This window comes from Sus scrofa, chromosome 16 (genome assembly GCF_054392235.1).
Source record: "Sus scrofa isolate SSC_HxYL_T2T_F1_AM1 chromosome 16, Sscrofa_HxYL_maternal_Yorkshire_Landrace_v2.0, whole genome shotgun sequence".
NCBI lineage: Eukaryota > Metazoa > Chordata > Mammalia > Artiodactyla > Suidae > Sus > Sus scrofa.
Genome location: NC_139398.1, coordinates 65,378,544 through 65,404,549, shown reverse-complemented (window position 1 = coordinate 65,404,549; position 26,006 = coordinate 65,378,544). Strand labels below are relative to the sequence as shown.

General features: G+C 42.7%; 1 protein-coding gene and 1 long non-coding RNA gene across 16 annotated transcripts in view; one reads left to right on the top strand and one right to left on the bottom strand.

The window, feature by feature from the left end:
• The window catches only part of KCNIP1 (potassium voltage-gated channel interacting protein 1), a 422,695-nt gene extending 399,065 nt beyond the window's left edge, over positions 1-23,630 (top strand). For 5 of the 7 annotated variants that reach the window (XM_021076583.2, XM_021076586.2, XM_021076584.2 and 2 more), the window contains 7 exons: positions 9,458-9,582; positions 10,243-10,312; positions 12,488-12,558; positions 13,305-13,412; positions 17,058-17,162; positions 18,204-18,266; positions 22,770-23,630. In XM_021076583.2, coding sequence (XP_020932242.1) covers positions 9,458-9,582; positions 10,243-10,312; positions 12,488-12,558; positions 13,305-13,412; positions 17,058-17,162; positions 18,204-18,266; positions 22,770-22,817 — 590 coding nt within the window. In that variant the 3' untranslated portion in view covers positions 22,818-23,630. Of the gene's footprint in view, positions 1-4,278; positions 4,312-9,457; positions 9,583-10,242; positions 10,313-12,487; positions 12,559-13,304; positions 13,413-17,057; positions 17,163-18,203; positions 18,267-22,769 lie in introns of all 7 variants that reach the window. The other 2 variants (XM_021076582.2, NM_001031777.2) reach the window with 2 other exon arrangements.
• The window catches only part of LOC102158145 (uncharacterized), a 96,039-nt gene that overhangs the window by 30,782 nt on the left and 39,251 nt on the right, over positions 1-26,006 (bottom strand). For 2 of the 9 annotated variants that reach the window (XR_014830878.1, XR_014830880.1), the window contains exons 3-5: positions 16,293-16,391; positions 12,511-12,679; positions 1,920-2,043 (exon numbers count right to left, since the gene is read on the bottom strand). This is a non-coding gene — a long non-coding RNA (uncharacterized LOC102158145). Of the gene's footprint in view, positions 1-1,919; positions 2,044-11,316; positions 12,316-12,510; positions 12,680-16,292; positions 16,392-16,511; positions 16,900-26,006 lie in introns of those variants that run through there. The other 7 variants (XR_014830885.1, XR_014830882.1, XR_014830883.1 and 4 more) reach the window with 7 other exon arrangements.

Genomic DNA, 26,006 nt, shown 5'->3' with positions numbered 1-26,006 from the left:
TTCCAAACATTTGGAAGTTTTCTTGTTTTCTTTTTGCTCTTGATTTTTTGTTTAATTTCACTTTGGACAGAAAGCATTCTGAATGATTTCAGTTCTTTGAACTTTGTTGAGATTGGCTTTAGGAGCCAAATGGTCAGTTTTGGTAAGTGTTCTATGTGTACTTGACAAGGATGTGTAGTAGTCTTTGACTGTTGGGTAAAAAGATCTATGTGTGTTGATGAGGCCAAGTTTATCACATTGCTCATATCTTCTATACCCTTTATTCATCTTTTGTTTTATCAGTTACTGAGAGAGGTGTTTTTAAATCTCCAACTCTGATTGTGAATTTGCTATTTCTCCTTTTTGGTCTGTCAGCCTTTGCTTTGAATGTACTTCAAGGCTATATTATTATTGCATACTAATTTAGAATTTTTATGTCTGCCCCTTTCATTATGAAAACTCCCTCTTTCCAGCAAAACTTCTTGCCTTATCTCATAGTAAAATAGCCATGCAAGCATTTCTTGATTTGTGTTTGCATCCTGTATCCTTTTTTATTCTTTCACTTTTGCCTTTGCTGTGCCCTTATGCTTGCAAGCAGCATTTAGTTAGGGTTTGGTTATAACCTAAAGATTGTTCTCTTGTAATGAAGATTTTCTGTGTCTTTGTATTTCAGCAGTTTTATTGATATGTTCCTAGATGTCATTTTCTCTGTGTCTATCTGCTTGAGGTTTGTAGTGCTTCTTGAATCTTTGGCTTGATTTTTTTTTTTTTGGCCTCATTTTTAAAATTATCATTTATTGTCTCTTCAGAATTGCTTCAGCATCATTCTTTATCTCCTTCTTTGGGAACTTTAATTATACATATGTTAGAACCTTTCATCATGTCTTATGTTGTTATCTGTATTTCCATTTTTTTCTCTCTGTGCATCAGTTGGTATATTTTTCTCTTGACCTGTCTACCAAATCATTTTCTCTTTTACTATGCTAACCTACTGTTAAGTTGATCTATTTAGTTGTTAATTTTGGATAATACATATTTCAATTCTAGAATTTTAAACTTATTTTCTCATATGTATTCTGTCTCTCTGGTGGAACTCTCCATCTTTTAATCTATTTTCTTGAGAATATTTCATTATTTCATTTAAAATATTTCATCATTTTAAAGCCCATGCTTGATAGGTAATATCTAGATTCCATAAATCTATTACTATATTACTGTATTCTATCTTTTTCCTTTTGGGCCCATTTCTTAACATATCTGGCAAGTTTTCAATGAAACGTAGACATTAGAATAAAAAAACTGTAAACTATATAGCTGAGTCTTCAGCTTCTAGAAAGTAATAGAGTAGGGGCAGATAAACTTAATCCAAATAGGGATTGAGACACGTTAAGGCTGGATTTCAATCCTCATAAGGCCTGATCTGTTTCTAACTTGTTCTTACTCCTAGAATGTAGTCCTTTAGGGGTCAAACTGAAAGCCTTGGTGTTTGTTAGGAACCCTTCTCCTAAGAAGACCTGGAAGCCCAACAGTTGCCTCTCAACACTGTGAGCTCATCAAAAGCTCCATTTGGTTCTATCACATTTTGGCTGTGGCTTTTGCTGTTTTTCTTGACCTCTGTCACTAAGGAATTAGCAAAAGCTTTGAGAGAATAAGCAGCTCAGGCTGTCAGGCTCACTCCTCTGGCCCCTCCACTCTGGGCCCTTCAAGTCCTGAATGTCTTTGTGGCACTGATCCACTTTGTGTCTTCCCAGATTGCTGAGAATTCTGTTCATGTTCTTTGCCTAGTAGAGCCTTTTTGCTCAGTTTCTCAATCTCATCACCCATGCCACTTAAAATCCACTTTTTCACTAAGCTTACAGCAGAAATTGCCACAACATTGTAAGTCAACTATACTTTAATTTTTTTAATTTAAAAAAAAGCATCATGGATTGCAGGCTCACCTTAATGAGCTTTTCTTCCTTCCAGAGTCATGGCTTCTAAAGGGCAGGTTATCTTGGAAGCTTTCCAAATAGACATGATTCTCTTGATCCTCCTTTTCTTATTTTTCTCTGTGAGAGGTCAGCTCTGTTACAAGTTTCAATTCCAGGGTCATTAACCTTCTGCATCTTTGCATATGCAGACTCTTCCTCAAAGACTCAAATAAGTTATCACCTCCCCTTGAAACCTTCCCTGCAACCCCTCCTTGTCCCCTGCCATTCAAATGGCATTAGTTAAGAGCTTCCTCCTGTTAACTTCCAGTGTCTTAGACACATCCACACACCTTGGAAAGATTTGCCAATGTAGAATTTAAGACCAGCAATTCACAACATTCTATAAGCAGGAATTTTACATTTGGCCCGTGTTGTATGTATAAATGTTAAATTCATGGGTAACAGCTAAGAATCAGGACATGACCAGAGTTCCCGTCGTGGCTCAGTGGAAACGAATCTGACTAGCATCCATGAGGATGCAGGTTCGATCCCTAGCCTCGATCAGTGGGTTAAGGACTTGGCATTGCTGTGGCTGTGGTGTAGGCTAGCTAGTATTTGACCCCTAGCCTGGGAACCTCCATTATGCTGCCAGCGTGGCCCTAAAAAGACCAAAAAAAAAAAAGAATCAGGACATAACTATCTCTTAATTATAGCCTCTCTTGAAAAATCTGAAGATGTGTACTCACCAGGCTTTCATGGGTCAATAGCTCTTCAGTTCTCAGTCCCCACCACTCTCTGTGGTTGTATACCCATCCCCAAACTCATCCAAACTACCTTCCAACTACTATTAGCATTTGAGTTTGTAATCCTTAAGCTATGTGTGGGACCTATCCATCAGTCTAAAAACTCCATATGAACAGACATTTTATCTCCTCATCTCTCTCCCAATACCTATCATATTCCTGGCATACCATAGAAAATCAATCCATATTTGTAGACATATCTCTACAAAAATGTTACCCAAGCATTTTTAGAGCCATGAAACTATTCCATAGCATACTATAAAGGTAGATACATGGCATTATACATTTGTCAAAACCTATAGAACTATATCACACAAAGAGTGAACTCTTGTAAACTATGGGCTTTAGTTAAAAATAATATATCAATCCTGGTTTGTCAATTGTAACAAACATACCACAGCAATGCATTATGTTAATAACAGGGGACACTGTGAGGGTAGGGAACTTTCCATTTTCCATGCAGTTTTTCTATAAACTTAAAACTGTTCCAAAAAGAAACTCTATTGGAAAAATAGAGTTACCTATCAGAGTGATAATAGGGGGGCAGCTAAATTCAGCATAATAAAGTTTTCTCTCATGGGATTCAGGTCAGGAGATAAGCGCAGGAATACTAACCAAAGGACACCCACCGGTACCACTCCTTTTAGGGGCAGCAGGAAAATAAGCTCTCCTGTCTGCGGTTGTGGTGAGGAGTGACTAAAACCCACTTATGGTGGTGGCTGGTCTGCCTTGCGCACCTTGATCAGGGATTCTGGAAAGACAGGAGGAAGCTCAAATAATAGCCTATGGAGAAAACTCAGCTGACCCCCAAATAGACCCCAAAAGGCCAGCAGGAGGGCAGCAAATAGAGCCTCTTTCTACTCTTTATCACCTGGATTCACCCAGTCCCCCATGCAATGGAGGATTTGCCAGGTCCGATGTTTTGTCTTATGTTTAATATTTGGTATAATGGGATTTCGCATGCACCCACCCTGCCCGCTCATCTTAATGTGCTAAATTGTTTTTTCAACAGCCCTTTTCCCTATTCTGCATCTGTGTTACTTATTAAGATTAAGAAGGGAAGGGAGAAGCAAAGACTTGTAGATTGTAAGCTCCATGAGAGCAGGGAACCGATAGACACATAGTTGATACTTCACTGATAGTTGAATGAGTGAATAAAGAATACTACAAGAACACAGCTTCAAATCACAAAGTGGCAGAGTGGCAATGGCGCCTCCGTTGTGGAGGGTATCTTATAAGTCATTCCGCAATCAAACATGCAGGTATTTCCAAGGCCCATATTCATCTGTGCATCCTCTGCCCCACACCATCCCATTTCTCTTTAGGCTGCATGGCTGCATGGCTGCGGGCATGCTCAATGAGCCCCCTGCTGGGAGCCGTGGGCACTGCAAGGTGACCCGCTTCTCTTGCCTGTTCTGACCATGGGAGAAGGTCAGTCCCAGCTCTGCTAACAACAGACCTCTTCGCATATGTTGAGCTGGACAGTGACCTACACACCCTCAGAGAGGACTTTCCATGGAAAATAAAAGTGTGTTTTGTTTGTTTGATGAATGGATTTGGTAAAATGTTTTCTTACTTTTTCCTAGACATCGCCTGGTGGTATTACCAGTATCAGAGAGGTAAAAAAAGTTTAAGTTAACTTGACTAATTTGGTCACATTACTTTCAGTGGAAGAGCTTCTTCTTCTTTTTTTTTTTTTAACTTTAGGGCTGCACTCTTGGCATATGGAGGTTTCCAGGCCAGGGGTCCAATCGGAGCTGTAGCTGCTGGTCTACACTACAGCCACAGCGATGGCCAGATCCGAGCCCTGTCTGCGACCTACACCACAGCTCACAGCAATGCCAGATCCTCAACCCACTGAGCGAAGCCAGGGATCGAACCTGCATCCTCATGGATGCTAGTCAGATTCGTTTCCGCTGAGCCACGACAGGAACTCCAGGAAGAGCTTCTTAATCAAGTATATATTTCGTAATTATTCTTCTCGCTCAACAACTGTCTGTGCCTCTTGTCAGCAAACCCCACCTATATAGAAACACTGGAAGCATTATTTTAGAGACAAGTTATAGGAACAGTTTTGTCATTCCCCCCCACCTTAGAAACTGATATGCTTCCCTCTCTCAGACAGTAAGATATATTTAAAAAGCTCAGAGCCAATTTGTGGCTCAAGTGTACTAACTGCTTAGAACAAATGACCTGAATTTCTATGCTCTTTTTCCCTGTGGTCTTGACCTCCTAATCTAATCAACATTGTCTGAGGCAGTTTTTCTTATTACTTTATCTCTTTTTATTTCATTATATGTGTTTCATACAATCAGCTTCAAGTCCTTTGTAAAACAAAGCGGAATGTGTTTAAACAAACAAATAGTGAGGAAGAGAGAGGGTGGGAGGCTGGGTGATGTGAAGTGGAGGAAAGGTAGACGGGTTGTCGGGTTGTCGGGGCGGGGTACGTAGGCGTAGATCAGACAGGGAACCCAAAACTTAGATGCCTGTAGGACCAGGCAGGGAGCACAAATGCAGTAAGTGAGCCAGAGGCCAGCAGAGGGCACACTAGGAGCTTTGGCTGCTCAGAGGGATCGACTCAGAAGGATCAGCCCCAGCTCTGCTCTGATAAACAGTTGCTGTGTGAAAATTTGAGACCACAACTGTCAGAGGATCCCATTTCCCGAGAGAAATCAGAAATCCAAGCTTGTACATGAATCTCTCATCTTTAAGATATTGGAAATTCCAAACGAAATTAAAACATTTTTATAGGCCAAACGAGACCTGTCTTTGGCCTGTGTTGGTGCCAAGGACCAACAACATTTTGTAACCTCAGAACTAGATGGGTGGGTACAAAGTCCAACCCAGAGAGCCCATGATGGGGAAAATATTTTCCAGTCCAGGGAGAAGGAGATGCTCGCGGGCATGGGCTTTGGTCATGTCGTGTCACTAGGGAGAAGACTAAAGGCTTGGGCCCTCCTCCTGGTCACAGACTAAGGGCCTCACTTGTACAGAGCTCTGAGCTTGTCAGGAGCAGGACTACTGCAAGGCTGGTTACAAATCAACTGGCAATTTGTGCTCAAGAGAAGCAGAAGCCAGTGGAGAAACACGTGGATGCCAGATATAAAAAGGACTTGGACTGGCTGGATTTGAGGTCCAGTTCTGTCACCAATTGGCTATGTGACCTAGGACTCTAGCAAAGCTGGTTAGTGACAGAGTTTGTAAGACGTCTCCTGTGCTAGAAGCTCTCAACCTGGGCTCCATGTGTTTGAAACATACAGAAACTCATGGAAAGTACAGACCACATGCTGTGGTTAGGTGCATTTTCTTTATCTGGGAGAGTCGAAAGCTTTCATCTACACTCAAAAAAGTCTATGATCCCCAAAACATTAAGGCCCCCATAATCTGAATCATCTTCTCTAAACTTTCCTTCAATCTGGGAATTACCTATGTAGCATCTTCTACAGCTGGTTACTCTATCTCGCTTTAACTATTCCCAGTAATAGATTGATGGTTCATCACTTTTTAAGGTACTTCTAGTTAGAAAAGAGTTTTTTCTTGATCTGTTAGGACACCTATCTTCCTAATAGCCTTTTCGTTTTGGTTTGTTTTTTAGTGCCGCACCAGCGGCATATGGAGGTTCCTAGGCTAGGAGTCAAATGGAGTTACAGCTGCCGGCCTACGTCATAGCCACAGCGATGCAGGATCTGAGCCGCGTCTTTGAGCTACCCCACAGCTCATGGCAACACCGGATCCTTAACCCACGAAGCAAGGCCAAGGATCGAACCTGCAAGCTCATGGTTACTGGATGGATTTGTTTCCCTTGTGCCACAACGGGAACTCCTCTTCCTAATATTCTGATGGAGAGGATCCTGTTCCCCCTCACTCCCCACCGTGCACAAGGTAGCAGGGCATGAAAACATTTTACAGAGTAGAAGTACTTTGCCAACAGGAGATACTCCGCCTTATTCTTGTTATGTAGTTATATTAATACCATTGTACTAGATCTCTGGGTTAATTTTGATCTTTATCACCCAAACTCAATCAGACCTAGTAATTGGCTCATCATTCTTTTTAATAACAAAAATAACGACAAGCCACCTTTGGCCTCGGAGACTCTAAACAAACCTCAAAAGAAACAGTCAAGGAGGCTCCCATCTGCTAATTCTGTCTCCTCTTCCCCCAACCAGGAAGCTGGGCCCCCCTCCTTCCTTTAGTGGGACCATTTGGGCAGCACTCAGAGACTCCCCAGGGGAAAACTGGGATGTGGAAACCTCCACAGCCCCTTCCAAAGTTTCCCCAGCATATATTTACAGTGGCCAGAACCATGAGGCATACAAAACAAGGGAAGGGAGAGCGGGTGTGAGGGAAAGGAATGCTTAGATGGTGGGCACCCCAGCAGGTCGCTGTGGGTGTAGACAATTCAATTAGTGCTCTCCATTCCCAAATCCTGACCGTGGGGGTCACCATCAGCACATTTTTAGAAAGGACTAGCTTAAAACTGAGAACAGAGTACACCTCACATTAGCAAGGGAAAGGATTATTTCATGAAACCTTAGCTTTAAAATATTTCGTAAAAATGTTTCCCTTATATATACTGCATTGTGATGTAAATTGTAGTTCTTACTCTGAAACACAGTAAAAAAAAAAAAAAAAGAAAAGAAAAGAAAAAAAACTTTCAAGAAACAGCACTGGTTTAAGCCCCTACATTTGGGTGCTTTCCCAACATCAGCATCTTGAAATCTCAAATACACGAATTTCCTCCAGTAACTGATGTTAACCACAGTCTGACAATTAGAGGGTGATGAAAAAGCAAAACAAAACAAAAGCTTGGCAGTCAATGCAAATACTTCGATATTATGGAACCTCTTCAGTACGGCAATTGATCCTGTTGGTCAGACAGCAAACAAACCATCTTAATGAAGTGGGTTTAATATGTGATATTTCTCTAATTACTTAGTGCATTTTTAATGAAAGAGGCAGTAAGCAAGTGCAGTTTCTGAGTCAGAAAGTTTCTCTCAAACTTCTACAAATAGACTTCCTTGAACTTGTGAAGAATCTAATTACAGTCAATAATGAAAAAAAAATTTTAAGCTTCTGATTAAGATAAACTTGGAAAGGTATATTAGATGCCTTCAAAAATACATCATTTCTTCCAAAAATATATTTGTGTCTTATTTAAGTTTTAATATAATTTTCACTTCTTTTCACAGTGTTAAGTATCTGTGCATTTTTTAAAAAATAAAATTGCTATTAAATCTAATGATTTCTATTTTTAAATGAGTTAAACACATATGTGAGTATTGAATTAGAATTATGTGGGATTTTTTGTTTGTTTGAGAATGTGCAGTATTTAGGTAATTGCTACTTGTTAGCTAGAAACATAACAATAATTAAAGGCTCTATCCAAATTATAAGGAAATTGGCCACTTGCAGCTATTTTGTATAAAGAGTGTCTTATTTATATTGAATACTCTTCTTTACTCCCTGTAGGATAAGATGATAGGTGTTTCCCAGCACGTAAGAAGGATGACAATTGGGAATTGTTACCAAGTTCTTCTGCCTCTCTCGGAACCTTACCCAAATGTCCATTACCTTAGAGAAGAGGTGCGAGCTACAAACTCACTTGGATGGACTCCTTTTGCACTGAGATCACAGTCTCAAAAGGAAGTGAGACAACTGCAGAGACTCTGATGCAAACAGACCAACTCTGGCTAGGAAATGCACACAAGTGTAACGCACCAGCTCATCTTGTTCTCCCAGATACAAACTCAGCCTGTCCTCACACCCCACCATCACGGGCATGAGGGGTGTGTGTACCTTCCCAACACCTGCCCACCTCATCACTATTCTTGCCAGCCCAGATTTAGGGTCATTCAATACATGAGTTTGATGACGTCTGTGTAACAACAATGAGCCAAGAAGGTTAGCTGGCGATGGATTCTTGACTGGAGTAAATTTATAGAAAGCATTCTGGCAGTACCCAGAGAAAAACACTCACTTATCCTTCTGTAATGGTAAAATCTTGAGAATTCCACTACTTCGGGTTTTGTGATCCCTCAATAAGAGATGGACAGGGTTCTTACTTTAAAGGACTGACACTTTCTAAATAACTAGTGCAAAATTATATTGCATTACAGTACATGTAGGAGGACTAGTTAGGCTACTACTTAAAACAACTGTTTTTAGAGCCCTTGTCTATATCCAGTAGCTCCCATATAAGTCACTTCCCTCTTATTTAAGGATGTCTGATAGATATTCCAATACTAGAAATGAACTTGTGTTGTAAATTAATATTTAACATGCTATAACTTATACCTTTTGTTTAATCAAGCTAGCCTTCCTCTAGTTTCCCAAATGGAGTTTAGTCTCTTTTTTTTTAATAGATTTGTTTCCCTTTGCTATTTGGAGGATGTTCATCCACTCACTTACCTGTGTCTCTAGAATATTCAGATGGCCCAGTGGGCAGCAAACAGAATTTGCAAAGCAGTTATTTTGAAAGAAAAGGAAATGTTTTCATGTGGGCTTATTTTTAGTGCTTCTGCCCTCATCTCCACTTGGAACACATTTATCTCCAAGGCTGAAGTTCCCTCCCTAGGTGATGTCCAGCGGATCTGGAGTGATGGCTGCACTGATGGTGAGACAGGAGAGACCAAGCAGGGGGTAGGGTTTAAGGTCATCTGCAGTGTGTCCAGGTCACCCCACTATCCTCTTGACAGCCCAGACTGTGGCCTGACAAGTGACCACTGATCTTAGCCACTCCAATGCCATCTCCTCTGGTTCCAGATAAGATTGAAGATGAGCTGGAGATGACCATGGTGTGCCATCGGCCAGAGGGACTGGAGCAGCTTGAGGCCCAGACCAATTTCACCAAGAGGGAGCTGCAAGTCCTTTACCGCGGCTTCAAAAATGTAAGACCCGCCCAGCCCTGAAGGCCCAGGCAGGATTTCCCACTTGGGGCTAAGCTCTCCAGAATGCACAGGGGGCCCCTCTGGGAGATTCTGCATGTGGGTAGTTGTAAAAGGAAGGCGGATTCTATAAAGGAAACAGGAGAGCAAGGTCACCTGGCTAGAAAGAAGGATGCCAAGCAAGAACGAGGTGGTCTCAGTAGATGGGAAACTGGCCGGCCACCTGGAATCTTCACAGGATGGCACAGCCTTGGAGAATTCACACGGGCCCAGATCCTCAGCTTAGCATAACCTATTCACACTGTCATTACTGTCAGTGCCCCAGAAATGATGGGATTTAGGTCTGTTGCTAACCAAGCTCACAGACCGAAGTGTAAGCCTGAATGCCAGTGTATTAATTTACCACATTATTTCACATATTAAATCTCGTGAGAGCCTTGCTAAAAAGGCACTGTCACCATGTCATAGGTAAGGATGTTGAGAATCAGAGACTCAAAGTCACAAAGCTTAGAAGGGGCTGAGCCAGGATCCAAATCCAGGTCTTTCTAATACCAAAGCCTAGACTCTGCTCCTCATAGGGCACAGGTAACCACCAGGGAGCATGAGGAACCCCAGACCCCAAGGCTCTCAGACATGCCCGCTGGTTCTCTCCCCTTCATACAGGAGTGCCCCAGTGGTGTGGTCAACGAAGAAACATTCAAGCAGATCTACGCTCAGTTTTTCCCTCATGGAGGTAAGTCCAACCTTGAAAAAGATCCCTGCTGGCTCCCTCTCTGGTGAGCAGCCTTCCTCCTTCAAGTTCATACTTCCTTGTTATTTATCTGCCACCTCCTCACATTTGGGGAGAACTCAGAACAGGATCCTTCCCTTTTTTTTTTTTTTTTTTTTTTTTTGTCTTTTTGCCATTTTCTTGGGCCGCTCTCGCGGCATATGGAGGTTCCCAGGCTAGGGGTCGAATCGGAGCTGTAGCCACCAGCCTATGCCAGAGCCACAGCAACTCAGGATCCGAGCCGCGTCTGCAACCTACACCACAGCTCACGGCAACGCTGGATTGTTAACCCATTGAGCAATGGCAGGGATCCAACCCGCAACCTCATGGTTCCTAGTCGGTTCGTTAACCACTGCACAACGACGGGAACTCCAGACCCTTCCCTTATTGCAAGATGTGGAACTGGCTAAAGCTTATCAGTAAAGAGTTCTGAAAATGGATGCTTTCCAAGGCAGGAGAAATCGATAAAGCAATATCATAAAGTCTCATAACAGCTCGAGGAGTTCCCGTTGTGGCTCAGTGGTTAACAAATCTGACTAGGAACCATGAGGTTGCAGGTTCGATCCCTGGCCTCGCTCAGTGGGTTAAGGATTCGGCATTGCTGTGAGCTGTGGTGGAGGTCGCAGATGTAGCTCGGATCCTGCATTGCTGTGGTTCTGGCGTAGGCTGGCAGCTACAGCTCTGATTCGACCCCTAGCCTGGGAACCTCCATATACCGCAGGAGCAGCCCTAGAAAAGGCAAAAAGACAAAAAAATAAATAAATAAAGTCTCATAACAGCTCTAGAGAGCCGGTATTGCTATCCCAGATTGGGGCAACTCAGTTTCAAAGAGGCTAAGCAATTCACTCAAGACGGCACAGCTAGTGAGTGGCGGAATTAGATCCCATGAGTGTCTGTCAAAAGCTTTGCCATGTTAGCCTCACCATTGTGCCAGAATCTGTCTTTTCCTCAAAATAGCTGAGGCAAGGTGGATTTTGAAAAAGAACTTTAGTAGATACTGGACACTATAAAAATAAATTAATCCAAAAGGATGCAGGGTGAATAAAATTGTGCTTATAAATCAGGTTAGCATGTATGCCAGGCTCATACATGTATGCCAGCTGCTCTGTCACCCAGCTTGACTCCTGTGGGAACCTGCTCTGGCTCCAGAGGCTTAGGACATCAGAGGCTTTTGCTGTGGCCCCAGTGTGTCACATGCCAACTTACTTTCTGCTCTCAGGAGCCATTTCTCTCTTTTTTGGCCACCCTAGGCCAGGGATCAGATCTGAGCCACAACTGCCACCCAAGCTGCAACTGCTGCAATGCCGGATTCTTAACCCACTGTGCCAGGCCAGGGATTGAACCCATGTCCCAGCAATCCCAAGATGGCCCCAATCCCATTATGCCACAGCAGAAACTCCCAGGAGCCATCTCTTGCAGGACCCCTTTCCTGGGTCCTGATGAAACAGAGTCTCAGATCCTCTTGGGCTCTTCCTGGGCCTCTTCAGCAGCAGACAGGAGCCCTCTCAGGTGGGGGACCCTCACAGGGCCCCTCCGCCAACCAGGGGTACAGTTTCCTCCCATGCAAGTCCCAGAATAGCTGTTTGTGGAGTCCTGTTGATCCACCCTTTATTGAGTTTTGACCATGTGGCAGATTGGATGGTGGTTTTGATGGTGTGGCTAAGTGGAAAGTTTAACATTGTGCAGAGACAGGAAGGTAAAGCTCAGAGAGGTTGCGTTAGATGCCTGTGGTCACACAGCTAGGTGGTGACAGAGCTCTCCAAGCCCAGGTCTGTCTGCTCCCTGATAGCTGTTCGCTCCATGGCACTGTGCTGCCACTGAGAAGAGCGTCGTCTCCACACAGTCACTGCATCATTTATCCAACAGGAATTACACACATAGACAGGCAGGAGTGTCTCTCTCTGGGGATGGCTAGACACAGGGGCGAGGGCCTGTCTTAGCGCTTGCCAGAACTTCCCACCTCAACCCTAGGAAAGCCAAACAGGCCCCGGTTGACACCAGTGGTTTTCCATTCTGTAATTTTTTCCCTTCTATCACCCCAGCACCACCCTCTTCTCTTCCTTATTGTTTTTAAGTGATCTCACTCCCCTCTGCAGGGCCCCTGCTCCCATCACCTGCCTTTCCTTCTGTGCCTTGCAGATGCCAGCATGTATGCCCATTACCTCTTCCACGCCTTCGACACCACGCAGACAGGCTCCGTGAAGTTTGAGGTAGGCTTGTCTCTAGAAGGTGCTGGGGCCCCAACATGCTTCCTCTAAACCATGGGGGTGTTGGAGGAAGGGGTGGGGATCATTAAATACTTCAGTCCTTTATCCATTTCACAAGGATTTCCTGAAGCGAGAAGAAGCAACCGTGCTTACCCACCAGGAACTCAGGACCCCAGGGACTAGTGATAACAGTGTAATAACTCACGGGCACACCGAGCTTACCATGCAGCAGGCTCTGTATTGGGTGCTTTGCATGCATTAACTCATTTACTCCTCACAGTAACCCTGACAAGGCAGGGTTCTATAATTTATTACCAGTTTACAGAAGAGGAAAGGAAGGCAAAGAGATGGAGCAGTTTTGCCAAGGTCACACAGCCAGTAAGTGGTAAAGGAGGGCTTTGAACTCAGGTACTATGTTTCCTAAGCCCACGTTCTGAGCTGCCACTTGTACGAAAATGGCGGCCATGGGATAAGGCGACAGCAGAGGATGCTGTGATCCTGTGCCTGCAGGTGTCAGTACACGCTGAGCTCCACCCTTCCTCGAGGGGCTCCTTCCCCACAGTGGGGTAGGGTAGGAATGGAAGGGGAGGTGCTCTTCACTGAGCTTGGCCACATCCTTCTTGGGACAGAGCACCCGGGAGATACCATTCTGTAATTGCAGTCAGAGTCTGACCCAGTGACAGAGCCTCCCCACCCCGTGACCTGATGGCTTGGTGGTTGATGTCTCTCACGCTTCTTCCACTTCTCAGGACTTTGTAACTGCTCTGTCCATTTTACTGAGAGGAACCGTCCATGAAAAGCTAAGATGGACCTTTAATTTGTATGACATCAATAAAGATGGATACATAAACAAAGAGGTAAGTGAACTGAGACCAGGGGCATGAGAGAGCTACAAAGGAGACATCTAATGAAAGAGAAAACAGCTCCAGGATGAAATGGTCTGAATGAGGATGGCCTGCTTCGGGGCAGAGTTGGTTCCTAACAAAATGAAGGTCATCTTTGACTCCCCCCGACCCCTGGAATTGCCCTACCCCTCTCAGTTCACTCAAGAAAGGATTAACCAGATTCATTCCTTCTCACTTATGCAAGACACATTCCCAAGGGGGTATAAGTGACTGATTTCAGCATAGAGTAACTTTTCCTAGGGAAACGTGCATTTAGCAGATTAAAGGCCATAAGTTAAAGGTAAAAACTGGAATAGAAACACTGCAAGCATCACCCAGAAAAGGGAGATCTTTAAGGAAGTGAAGATTACAGTTGAATCATATTAGCCACAACCTCTCTCTCCTACTAATAAAACCACAGAAAGGGGTCAGGTGCAGTCATCGCTAAAGAAATCATGACAAACAAGTTCTGAATCTTCACTGCTTGACACTTTTAGAGCCTCAAAGTATCTCTGGTATCTAGATAGTGAAATACCCACAGGTCTATCTCAGAATTCACTTTGGTATCTACCTTATCTTGGCATCTCAGTGGAAGCTGGATTTAGCATCTTGTAACAGCCCACTTCCTGCGCTCCTGCCTGCCTGGCACAGTGCCTGGACTTACAAATAACATCTCTAATCCTCGCCTCCACCCAGGAAGGTCCTCTCCCGTTTTCATTCCTCATTCATTCAGTCGTGGATATACTCAGTACATATTCAAGGGTTTATTATTAGGTGTTCTAGGTGCTGAAGACAAAGTGCTGGACAATCCTAAAAATGTGGAAACCCTAATATTCACTACTAGCAGATGTGGTCAATGAAGTCCACTAAGTACATGTAATGGAGTAACAGTGACCATTTAAGAGCATGCAAGAGCAGTAAGCTATAAAAATTAGTATGATGCATTTTTAAAATTACTTTCTACAGTAGTATGTAGAAGATTATTTCAATTTTGTAAATAATTAAATGCTTCTGTACATACTCAAATATACGATACTCTAAAGTATTCAAATACTACTTTACAAAAAGGACCCTAAAATGAGAATTATAGTAAAACTTTCAACCTTGGTGCAACCATTATTTCATCAATGAATAATCTTACTAACTGCTGCTCCCTTTTTAAACTTGCAAATTAGACCAAACTGTCCCCATTAATGCCCTTCAGACCTTTCTGGATGGCTGGAGTACTTCTTAAAAGGAAAAGAAAGTGTGGATAAGCAACTTCCTAGAAAGGATAGCTGGATCTCCCCATGGCAGTCATCTGGAAAGAGTTTCATCAAAATTATAGGCAATGAAAACCCTGAGAAAGCAATCAAAATTTATCTTTAAGTCCTTTATCTTATAAAAGTTACTCAGGAAAGAAACCTACAACCATGTGGATGTTGAGGACTTGTAAAGTACATATTTTAAAATAAACATATGGATAGAGATATATATGTCCTAGTTTTGTCCACTGAGAGGACCTGAGAACAATAACACCCCGTACCAATGAGCTGGCCTAGAGCCCAGACCTTGATGTCTAAATATCATTCTCCAGTAAGAGGAACCAGTCTCCTTGAATTTGGTTCATTCCAGGCATGGGGAAGAGAAAATACAAGATGAGCCTGGAGCATCATGCAGTGTTGAAAAGAATGGTATTTATTTATCTTTTTAAAAAAGAGGGGGGGCATGTCAAAAGACCACAGAAGTCAGCCTGAAGGAGTCCCCAGTGGCCAAAGCTGGAACACTTTGAACAAAATACAAAATGCGAATTTATAGTTCTAGATGATAAGCTATAAAATAAATATCCATGAGTCCATAATAAATAATATATACTCAAATGATATACTATATATTCAAATAAATGATAAATACGTATTCAGGTTAATGAATACATAAATAAATGGGAGAAGGGAGTGAAAGCTCTTCCTTAAAGAAGAATTCCAGTTAGTAAACATAGAAGGAATAAAGGTCATACAAAATCCCCATTAAGCAAACATTACAGTAATGATTTTTACAGGCAGTGGCTGCGGACAGAGTCTAAGATCAGTGGAGAAATGTGACAGTCACCACCTTAATCACGTGAGGAAGGTTAACATCACCAGTAATAACTCACAGCAGCCCGCTGTGCCTGTCTGATATGATGCACCAGGAAGGCTATAATGTCACTTCTGTGGTCTTCCTATCAAAAATGCATAACTCCAATCTAATCATATGTAAACCGGGAACTAACCCAAACTGAGAGACATTCTACAAAGTAACTGGCCAGTAGTCATATCAAAAGAGTCATGGTCTTCAAAGACAAAGGCAGAATGAGACACCACGACAGATTAGAGGAGAGTAAGGAGACACAGCAGCGTGAAGTGGGATCCTGGAACATAAACAAGGCATTGGTGGAGGGTGTGGGGGGGGAACCTGACGGAACTGGAGTAAGTTCTGTAGCTTAATAGTTTTGTGGCATTGTCAATAGTGCTGTGGTTCACAGCAGTGGTGCATTGTTAATTTCCTAGCCTTCATCATTGTGCTGTGGTTATGCAAGTTGTTAGTATTTAGGGGAAGCTGGGTCAAAGGTATCCATGAGTACTCGGTACTGTTTTTCAAGTTTTGTGCAAGTCTAAAATTAGTAATAATAGGTTAAAAAAAACAAAAATAGCTAAATAAGGACATGAAATGAGGAGTAGCGGGCAAGGAACCCAAGATAGAAGCTGTCCCATGGGTCCCCGTAGACATGCCCGTCTTTCTGTATTCTTTTCCCCCATTCCAAGGAGGGGCCAGGGAAAGCACAAGGAACCCTATCTCTGGCCAGTGTGATTAGATCACCACAGGGCTACTCACCTGGGCTCCCGTTCATGGCAGACAAGGTGCCAGGTGCAGAGAACTTGGCGAGGAAGAATCAAGCATGTGTCCTCAGAGCTCACAGTCTTGGGGAAACATCTATAGAGCAATAAGAAGAACAACTGAATTCTTTTAATAAGCATGTGCCAACCACTTATTCCATATTCAGAAGCATTGGAAGATTAGAAAGAAAAATGCAATAGGATTTGTAACATCTACCTGGTCCCATCCACCAAGAATGGTAATTATGTCTTTGTAGAAAGCAGCTTTGGGTTATAAAGATAGGAAATTATCAGCATAAACTAGCTTCAGTTGAGAGATTTCTTATAAAGATACAGGTAGTTTCTCTAAAAAGTAAAGTCTTAAAAAATAAATAGTTTTTAAAGTGAAATAAAAAGATACAGAGAGTTTGAGGGAACATATTTAATCCTCATTAAAACTAGCAAGTTGTTAAGTTTCCTCCTCCCCTCTACACCCGCCTGCTCTTCTTATTCTTCTCTTTCCTCTCCCTCCTGCAGCACTGTCTTAGAGATGGCCACACTCTCCTTTGCAGGAATGACAAAGAGAATTTTCCACTGCCTTCTCTATGGGAGGAAGCTCCCAGAACGCGTAGCCCCTTCTGCTTGCTTTCTAACTCCCTCCCACCAGCTAAAGAAGTTCCTTTTAATCAGTTTCATTTCCAAGAGGGTCAAGAGCCCTAAACTCTCACCTAGAAGAGCCTGACTTCCTGGTTCCCACACCGTGTGCCTCCTTGTCCCCCTCCAGGAAATGATGGACATTGTCAAAGCCATCTATGACATGATGGGGAAATACACATATCCTGTGCTTAAAGAAGACACTCCAAGGCAGCACGTGGACGTCTTCTTCCAGGTAAGAGCACACCCCTTGTGCGTGAGCTTTAAGCTCGATTTAGATCAGTCAGCCCACAAGCATCAAACCGTCAGTCACACCACCATGAGCTGTGGTTCATGTCCAAGCCTGTACTACACGAAGTAGGAAACAGAAGAGAACTACAAGATGTATTATTCTCCAGGAATAGATTATCTCATTGAACAGGCAAGTAGGCAGTACAGAAGAGAGCAAGGGAGATTGTTAAGTATAAATAGTAGAGTATGGACTCTAAAGTTCCATAAAAATCATTGGGAGAGCAGAGTAAACAGAGAAGGTGTATGTCACCAAGCACATTTGTGTAGGTGTGAAGCATTTGTGTCTGGGGAGTCAAAGGAAGTCAGGTAGAAACTAGGGTGGGTTGGATTATGAGATCTTTTAATTGACTGAGTTTAGCCTTGCTCTGGTAAAAGTAGGTGGGGCTGTTAATCCATGAATAGAAGAGATTTTTTATGCTAGAAAAAAAATTACCCTAGCAGGAGACCATCAGAGAATGTTAAAGCTCATTCTGGTCTAATCCTCTCACTTTGCAGATAGGAAAAGCAGAGGCTCACTCACTAAGATCTCACAGTAAGTGACAGAGACAAAAGTAGAACCTCTCATGTCCAGTGTTCCTTCTGCCAAGTGGACAATCTAGAAGTGAGACTAGGAAAGACATTTTAGGGTATTGGCAAAATAATCAGATGATGAGAAGATGAACATCAGAGCAAGTTGTGGGGATTTTTTGGCAGGGGGGTGGGGAGCCCATGGCATGCAGAAATTCCTGAGCGGTGGATCAAACCCACACCACAGGAGTGACAATGACAGATCCTTAACCTGCTGAGCCACTGGGGAACTCCTAGAGCAAGTTTTTTAATTTGATGGAAGCTCATAGGGGTCAAAGTGCTATAACAAGGGCCTAGGTGGAGCTGTCTGGCCTGTGAAAGAACATCCTAATTCTTGGGGGAACACTGGTTATCAAAAAGCAAATTTTGGAATGCAGATTACCAGATTCTTTAAAATGCTTCTTGTTGTGTCTTTCAGAAAATGGACAAAAATAAAGACGGCATTGTGACTTTAGATGAATTTCTTGAATCCTGTCAGGAGGTAAGGAGAGAGTTCAGGGCACAAAACCTCTAAATCTGAGAAAGAAAATCTGTGCTAGGGACCTGCAGGAGGAGAAAATGAGAAACCTGTAATCCCCTAGGTTAGTATTAGCGGAAATACTAACTGGCTGCCACTACCAGTACCAACACCAGTAACAGCACAAAATTCCACCCATCTCCACTGCTCAGGCTGGCCTGTGGCAGGTCTCAGCACAGGCTGAGCCACACAAAGACAGGGTTACACGGCGGGGGTGTGAAAGCCCAGAGGGGGTCGCTGTGAAACTACAGACCTCCAAGTGGGCAACACTGTCATTTTACAATCTGCTTCGGGCTTGATGATCCAATTCCCAGACTACATGGGAGTAACTGGGGGAAAAAAAAAAAACTAAGCTCTGATTCTTAAACCATAATGTGCATAAGAATTGCCTCAGATGACTGGAAATGCACATTTCCAGGCCTCCATTCCAGAGACTCTCAGTCTGGGGTTGGAATCTAGAAATCTTTGTTTTGTTTTATTTTATTTTTAGGGCCACACCTGCGGCATATGAAAATTTCCAGGCTAGGGGTACAATCTGAGCTGAGCTACTGGCCTACAGCACAGCCACAGCAACACCAGATCCAAGGGGCATCTGTGACCTACACCACAGCTCACAGCAATGCCAGATCTTTAACCCACTGAGCTGAGTGAGGCCAGGGATTGAATCTGTATCCTCATGGATACTAGTCGGGTTCATAACCTGCTGAGCCACAATGGGAACCCCCCTAGAAATCTTCATTTTAACACAAGTGCCCTGACCAATGCTTCTGAAACTTTAATGTACAAACCAACCTCCTTAAAGCTCTTGTTAAAATGCAGACTCTAATTCAGTAGGTCCAGAGTGATGCTGATGCTGCTAAAGAATAAACTGGCCCCAGAGTCAGCCAGAGACTGAAATGGAAATAATTGCTTTCCTCTAATTTAAAAAATAAAATGCATTTATACCAATACCTTGTTTCTGAAAGGTACACTGTTACTCTATGCTCCACCCGATAAGAACTGCAAATGCAGGAAAGCAAGGAGGAAGTTATTAACATGCAGTGAGCATCTACCAAGTTTTAGGTACATTATGTAAACTTCACAACAACCCTGAGAGGCAGAGGCAATATGTAATCAAAATATTTAATAACTAGAATAGACTGAGAATTGATCATTCTTAACTGAGTTTGCCCAATGCCCCAAAGCAGTACCCTAGAGAACCTCTGCTAAACTTGGCATTAACCTGGGAGTCGACGGATCTTTGGGTAGTCCTGGATGAGTTACTAGGTAGCCAGAGGCAAAGATGCTGGAGGAGTGGCTCAGGTAAGCAGCTATTTACTATTAGGGTTAGAAACATTTCTACTGTTTAATCATTATGAACTGGCTGCCCATCAGTATTCATTGCACCCATTTTAAAGAAGAGAAAACTGAGGTGATGCAAGGTTAAGAGATGTAGCTAAGGCACACTAAGTGATAGAGTTGAAACTTGAACTTCATTGTTCTAATTTTAAATACCATGCCTTATTGTATTATGCTTTTTTGTTTTTGTTTTTGTTTTTTTTTTTTTGGAGTGTGTGTCTTTTGTCTTTTTAGGGCCTCACCCGAGGGAGATTCCCAGGCTAGGGGTTGAATCCAAGCTAGCCGAGGGCCTACGCCTCAGACATGGCAATGAGAGATCTGAGCCATGTCTGTGACCTACACCACAGCTCACGGCAACACTGGATCCTTAACCCACTGAGCGAGGCCAGGGATGGAACCTGCATCCTCATGAATACTAGTCAGGTTCATTAACCACTGAACCACAAATGGGAACTCCAGCTTTTTTGACTTTGATTAACAGTTTTTAATCAATTTACTTTCTCACATTAGCAACTTCTAGAGCTATTCATTAATTAACTTATTTCTTTTTCACAACCCACCCTATAAATAAATAAATTACAATCTAGGCAGGCTGATTTTCAAACCCATATACTTTAATTGTGAGATAGTTATACCTCCCTGTTCTAGAAACTTTTAAAACATTTCAAATACCCAGATTCAACTTTATCTTCGTTGATTTTCTCTACTTTAGATCTGCTTTCTATTTCATTTATGTGTGTTCTAAATTATTTCCTTCCTTCTGCTTTTTTATTTTTTTATTTTTTTATTTTTTTTTTTGTCTTTTTGCCTATGTCTTGGGCCGCCTCCGCAGCATATGGAGGTTCCCAGGCTAGGGGTCAAATCGGAGCTGTAGCCACCGGCCTAGCCAGAGGCACAGCAACTCGGGATCTGAGCCGCGTCTGCAACCTACAGCTCACGGCAACGCCGGATCGTTAACTCACTGAGCAGGGGCAGGGACTGAACCCGCAACCTCATGGTTCCTAGTCGGATTCGTTAACCACTGTGCCACGACGGGAACTCCCTGCTTTTTTATTTTAATTAAATTTGCTAGGTTTTATTTCTAGATTTTTGAGATGGAGGTTTATATCATTGATTTTCAACCATTCTTTCTTTCTTTCTTTCTTGCTTTCTTTCTCTCTCTCTCTCTTTTTTTTTTTTTTTTTTTTTTTTTTTTTGCTATTTCTTGGGCCGCTCCAGCGGCATATGGAGGTTCCCAGGCTAGGGGTCCAATTGGAGCTGTAGCCACCAGCCTACGCCAGAGCCACAGCAACACGGGATCCGAGCTGCATCTGCAACCTACACCACAGCTCACGGCAATGCCGGATCATTAACCCACTGAGCAGGGGCAGGGACTGAACCCGCAACCTCATGGTTCCTAGTCGGATTCGTTAACCACTGCGCCATGACAGGAACTCCTCTTTCTTTCTTTCTTTCTTTCTTTCTTTCTTTCTTTCTTTCTTTCTTTCTTTCTCTCTCTCTCTCTCTCTCTCCTTCCTTCCTTCCTTCCTTCCTTCCTTCCTTCCTTCCTTCTTTCCTTCTTTCCTTCTTTCCTTCTTTCCTTCTTTCCTTCTTTCCTTCTTTCATTCTTTCTTTCTTTCTTTCTTTCTTTCTTTCTTTCTTTCTTTCTTTCTTTCTCTTTTTAGGGCAGCTCCTGTGGCATATGGAGGTTCCCAGCCTAGGGGTCCAATTGGAGCTATAGCTGCCAGCCTACACCACAGCCCAGCAATGCCAGATCCGTGCCGTATCTGCGACCTACACCACAGCTCACGGCAACGCCAAATCCTTAACCCACTGAGGGAGGCCAGGGATCGGACAGCATCCTCATGGATGCTAGTCGGATTTGTTAACCGCTGAGCCACAACGGGAACTCCCTCTTTTCTAATAGATACATTCGAAGGGATACATTTTCCTCTGAGTACTGCTTTACATCCCCCAAATTTTGATGTGTCATATTTTCATTATATTTTAATTCAAAATATTTTTTCTATGGCCCATGTAATTATAAATGTGTTTAATATCCAAACATTTGATGATTTTATACATTTCATACTTACTCCTTAGAAAATATACAATAGAACAACGTAAAATAGAGAACACATAATCAAGACATATAATAAGAAAATCAATAAACTCAAAAGTTGCCTCTTTGAAAAAAATTAATGTAATCAATCAATGCTTAGCAAGACTGATGTAAACAAAAGAGAAAGAAAACTCAAATGATCAATATTAGGAATGAAAAGGGTAACATCACTACAAGCTTTAAGACTTAAAAAGTTAACCGTTTATTATCCAGTAAACTTAACAACATATGAAATCTACAAACTCCTTACAAAATACAATTTATGAAAACTAACACAAAAAGAAATAGAAAATCTGAATAGTCCTATTTATGTCTGTTGAAGAAATGGAATCTGTATATCAAACTTTCCCACAGAGAAGATGACAGCCTTGGATGCCTTCACTGGTAAGTTCTTCCAAATATTTAAGGAAGAAATGATGCTAATCTTAATACAAACTCAAAGAATAGAGAAAGAAGGAAAACATCGCACCTTCATTTATGAGGCTACCATAAACCTATGGAAATGCATCAAAACCATTACAAGATAAAAAATTTGGGGGGCTGATATATTCCTTGTGGACATAGATGCAAACAATCAAATCCAGCAATATGTAAAAAGCATAATACATCATGAACAAGTAAGGTTTATTATAGAATGCCAGAAAGGTCTAACATTTCAGGAACTAATTGCTGTGATTAATGACATCATAGAATTTGAAAGAAAAAAGGGAGTGTAATCACCTCCATAGGCATAAAAATAGCATTTGATAAAACGCCATTGCCCACAGCTTCTTTAAAGAAGCAATTCTCACTGTTTACTGGATAATTTTTTCTTCTGAATTTCTCTTTCAGGCCAGAGAAGGTGCTTTTGGCTTTGAATGGCTCGCTTTCTAGATCCTCACCCACCCCTTACTCCTTGTTTCTCATTCCCTTGCAGAGTTCTTTCAGAACAGGAAACACATGCTGGAGATTTGCTCATTAGTTATAGAGCTTCTCAGGGAGAAGCCTCAGACTCTAACCATCCTCTCCTCCCCTTCCTCCCTTCCCAGGATGACAACATCATGAGGTCCCTCCAGCTGTTCCAAAATGTCATGTAATGTGAACACAGCCATGCCGCTCTCAGAGACATTGTACTAAACAGCCAACTTAACACCTTGATCTGTCCTCCTTCTGATTTTACACACCGACTCTTCGGACAGAAACACCTTTTACACTTTGGAAGAATTCTCTGCTGAAGACATTCTATGAAACCCAACATCACGTGGCTCAATCTCTGATTGCCAGCTCTCCCTCCTCCCTCTTCTCGAGAAAGTCAAGGTGAAATCGGGATTATTTTGGAAGCATGCTCATCTCTTCACACTGCTGCCCTATGGAAGGTCCCTCTGCTTGAGCTTAAACAGTAGTGCACATTTTTCTGCTTGCGTGCCCCAGCCCACTGCCGCCAAATCCAGCAGACCTTGATGAATCTGGAAGCAAGATGACCTGAGCCAAATGTACACCATCCTTTGACGGCCTCCCAAACCAATGTGCCTGTTTCCCTTTCTTTGGTGGGAAGAATGAGTATTACACAGAACAATGAGAATCTACCCTGACTAGATTGGGAGAGCCAGCACCTAACATATGTAGGATAGGACTGAATTAGTAAGCATGGCATTGTCTGATGATCTAAACTGCCCACCTCCTTTGTTTCCAGAGGCAAGGACCAATAATTCTCTCTCACACTAGCGTCTGTGCTGGTGATGCAAGTCCCTTATCATTTGCAGGAAGGGAGACAATGCCCAGTGGTCCGTGCCTCCACTCCATCTCCTGCTAGAACCCAGCACTGCATGTCCCTTCCAGAAAGCCCAGGATGCCTGCAAATTGCTGTAATTTTATACCATCTTCTAATCAATAAATGGAACTATTTCTTACACTCTTAGTCTTCATTTCAACCATGACCACATAGGGCAGAAGAGGTAAGTTATGTAAAGGGAAGGCTAGTCCAATCCTTTGGCATCCAGTTATTAGACTTATGTTGTGCCCGGCACTGGGCCAGGCAGCACATCACCCTCCCCTGCTCCCAAGCAAACATCCAATTCAAATGCAAATACTATGACCAGAGGTTAATACATTTACAGACTCTTCACAACATGTCCCTTTCAGCACAGTTGCCACTCCCAGGACCCTCTGGTGTAGGAAGTCTGGAGCCTTATGTTGTTTGGTGGGGGATACAGAGATCAAGAGGTGGCCAGTACCTCCTGCTGAAGGACTTGGAGTCCAGGAGTTGATCGAAAAGCTTCAGCCTATAAATAGTATTACTTAATCATAAATAACAGTTACTTATATTGGTCACTGTGGGTCTTGGTTTCTACGTTTGATATCATATTTAAAGACTAAGAGCAGAGTTCCCATTGTGGCTCAGTGGGTTATGAACTTGACTAGTATCTATGAGGATGTGGGTTCCATCTGATCCTTGGCCTCGATCCGTGGGTTAAAGGATCTGGTGTTGACGCAAGTTTCACCATAGGTCATGGATGCAGCTCTGATCGATTGTGGCTGTGGCTGTGGTGTAGGCTGGCAGTTGCAGCTCTGATTCAACCCCTATCCTGGAAACCTCTACATGCAGCAGGTGTGGTCCTAAAAAAGACAAAAAATAAAATAAAATAATAAAATAAAATAAAATACTAAGAGCTAACAGTGGCATTCTTGGAAGGAAAGCAATTTACTGAATTCCTATTAAGTGCTGCACAAAAGGCTTATATATATGAATATATATATTTCATGTGCATGGTAGAGTGCTCTGGAAGGTAGAGTCTTCATTTTGCTGGCTTGGACACTGACGCTCAGAGGTGTGAGGGACATCACACAGAGAGATTAAACTCTTCCCACTTCATCTTAGAGCCTTCCTCCTGGGGGATTCTGCCTTGCTCACAGGAACTTAGGGTACTCACACAAATCTCATTCATCCCTAGTCAGCTCAGAGAGGCACAGGCATTCTTTGAATCCAAACAGCAGATGAAGAAACAGATGGATCACTAGCAAGAGCAGGTCACCACACCTCTGCATGCGTGAAATACTCCCCATCTGATTGCCACTGACTGCTATTTCTTCTATGACTGGAAACCATAAAGGGTACAGCTCTGTTTCTCTATTTGGGTTTCCTGAGTGCAGCCATATGGTCATGTAAGGTTGCTGGACATGTGGCTGGCCCTTAGCAAGACATACACTAGGCCCAAGCAGAGGCTCTGTACCTTTCCCATGTGGGGTGTATATCTGTATCCTGAGCCTGCACAATGTCTAGGCTGTGGTTCTTCGCCCTGGCCACACATCATAATCACCCAGGGAACTTTGAAAAATGCCAACCCTGGGCTCCATCCTGGGGCCATTAAAGTAGAATATCTGAGGGTAGAACCTAGGCAACAGGATTCTTTAGAAGCTGCTCAGGTGATTAGAAAGTGCATACAGAACTAAAATAGGGAGCTGACCATACCCAGTGCTAAGAATGAAGCACATGATCTGAACCATCCCCCTGGCTACAGTGATTGGTTCAGAGCTAGGCTTGATACCTAAGCCATTCCACAAAGTATAAAGCTCAAGACCTGTGCTAGAGGGAGTTCCCATTGTGGTTCAGCAGGTTATGAACTTGACTAATACCCAAGAGGATGCAGATTTGGTACCTGGCCTCGCTCAGTGGGTTAAGGATCCAGCGTTGCCATGAGCTATGGTGTAGGTCGCAGACAAGTCTTGGATCCTGCATTGCTGTGGCTCTGGTATAGGCTGGCAGCTGTAGCTCTGATTTGACCCCTAGCCTGGGAACTTCCATATGCCATAGGTGTAGCCCTCAATAAGCAAAAAATAAATAAATAAAATAAAAAGAGCCTGTAGACCTGTGCTGGGAACAATGGGAAGATGTTCTCTCTCCTATTGGACATGAATGGGCCAGCGCAGTCAGTCCTAGGACATGTTGGTAATGATTTAGGAATTCTGAAAGGTTGTCTGATAACCATAGGGCAGATAAACCAGAATTTCAGAAGGCAAGGAAGAAAGGCTGTTCTTTTTTTTTTTTTTTTTGGAAATAAAAAATTAAAAAACAAACCAGTAATTGATGAGATCAATGAGCTTCTGGATCAAGCTGCACCTGAAGCTACACATACCACTGACTTTTTCAGATGCCTTCGTTAGATACTTATTTAAGGTTGAGGCCAGTGTTTCTCCACCTTGGCTCCATATAAGAATCACTTGGGGAGGCACATTTGGGAAAATTTTTTATATTTTTATTTTTTTAAAATTTTTATTTATTTATTTAT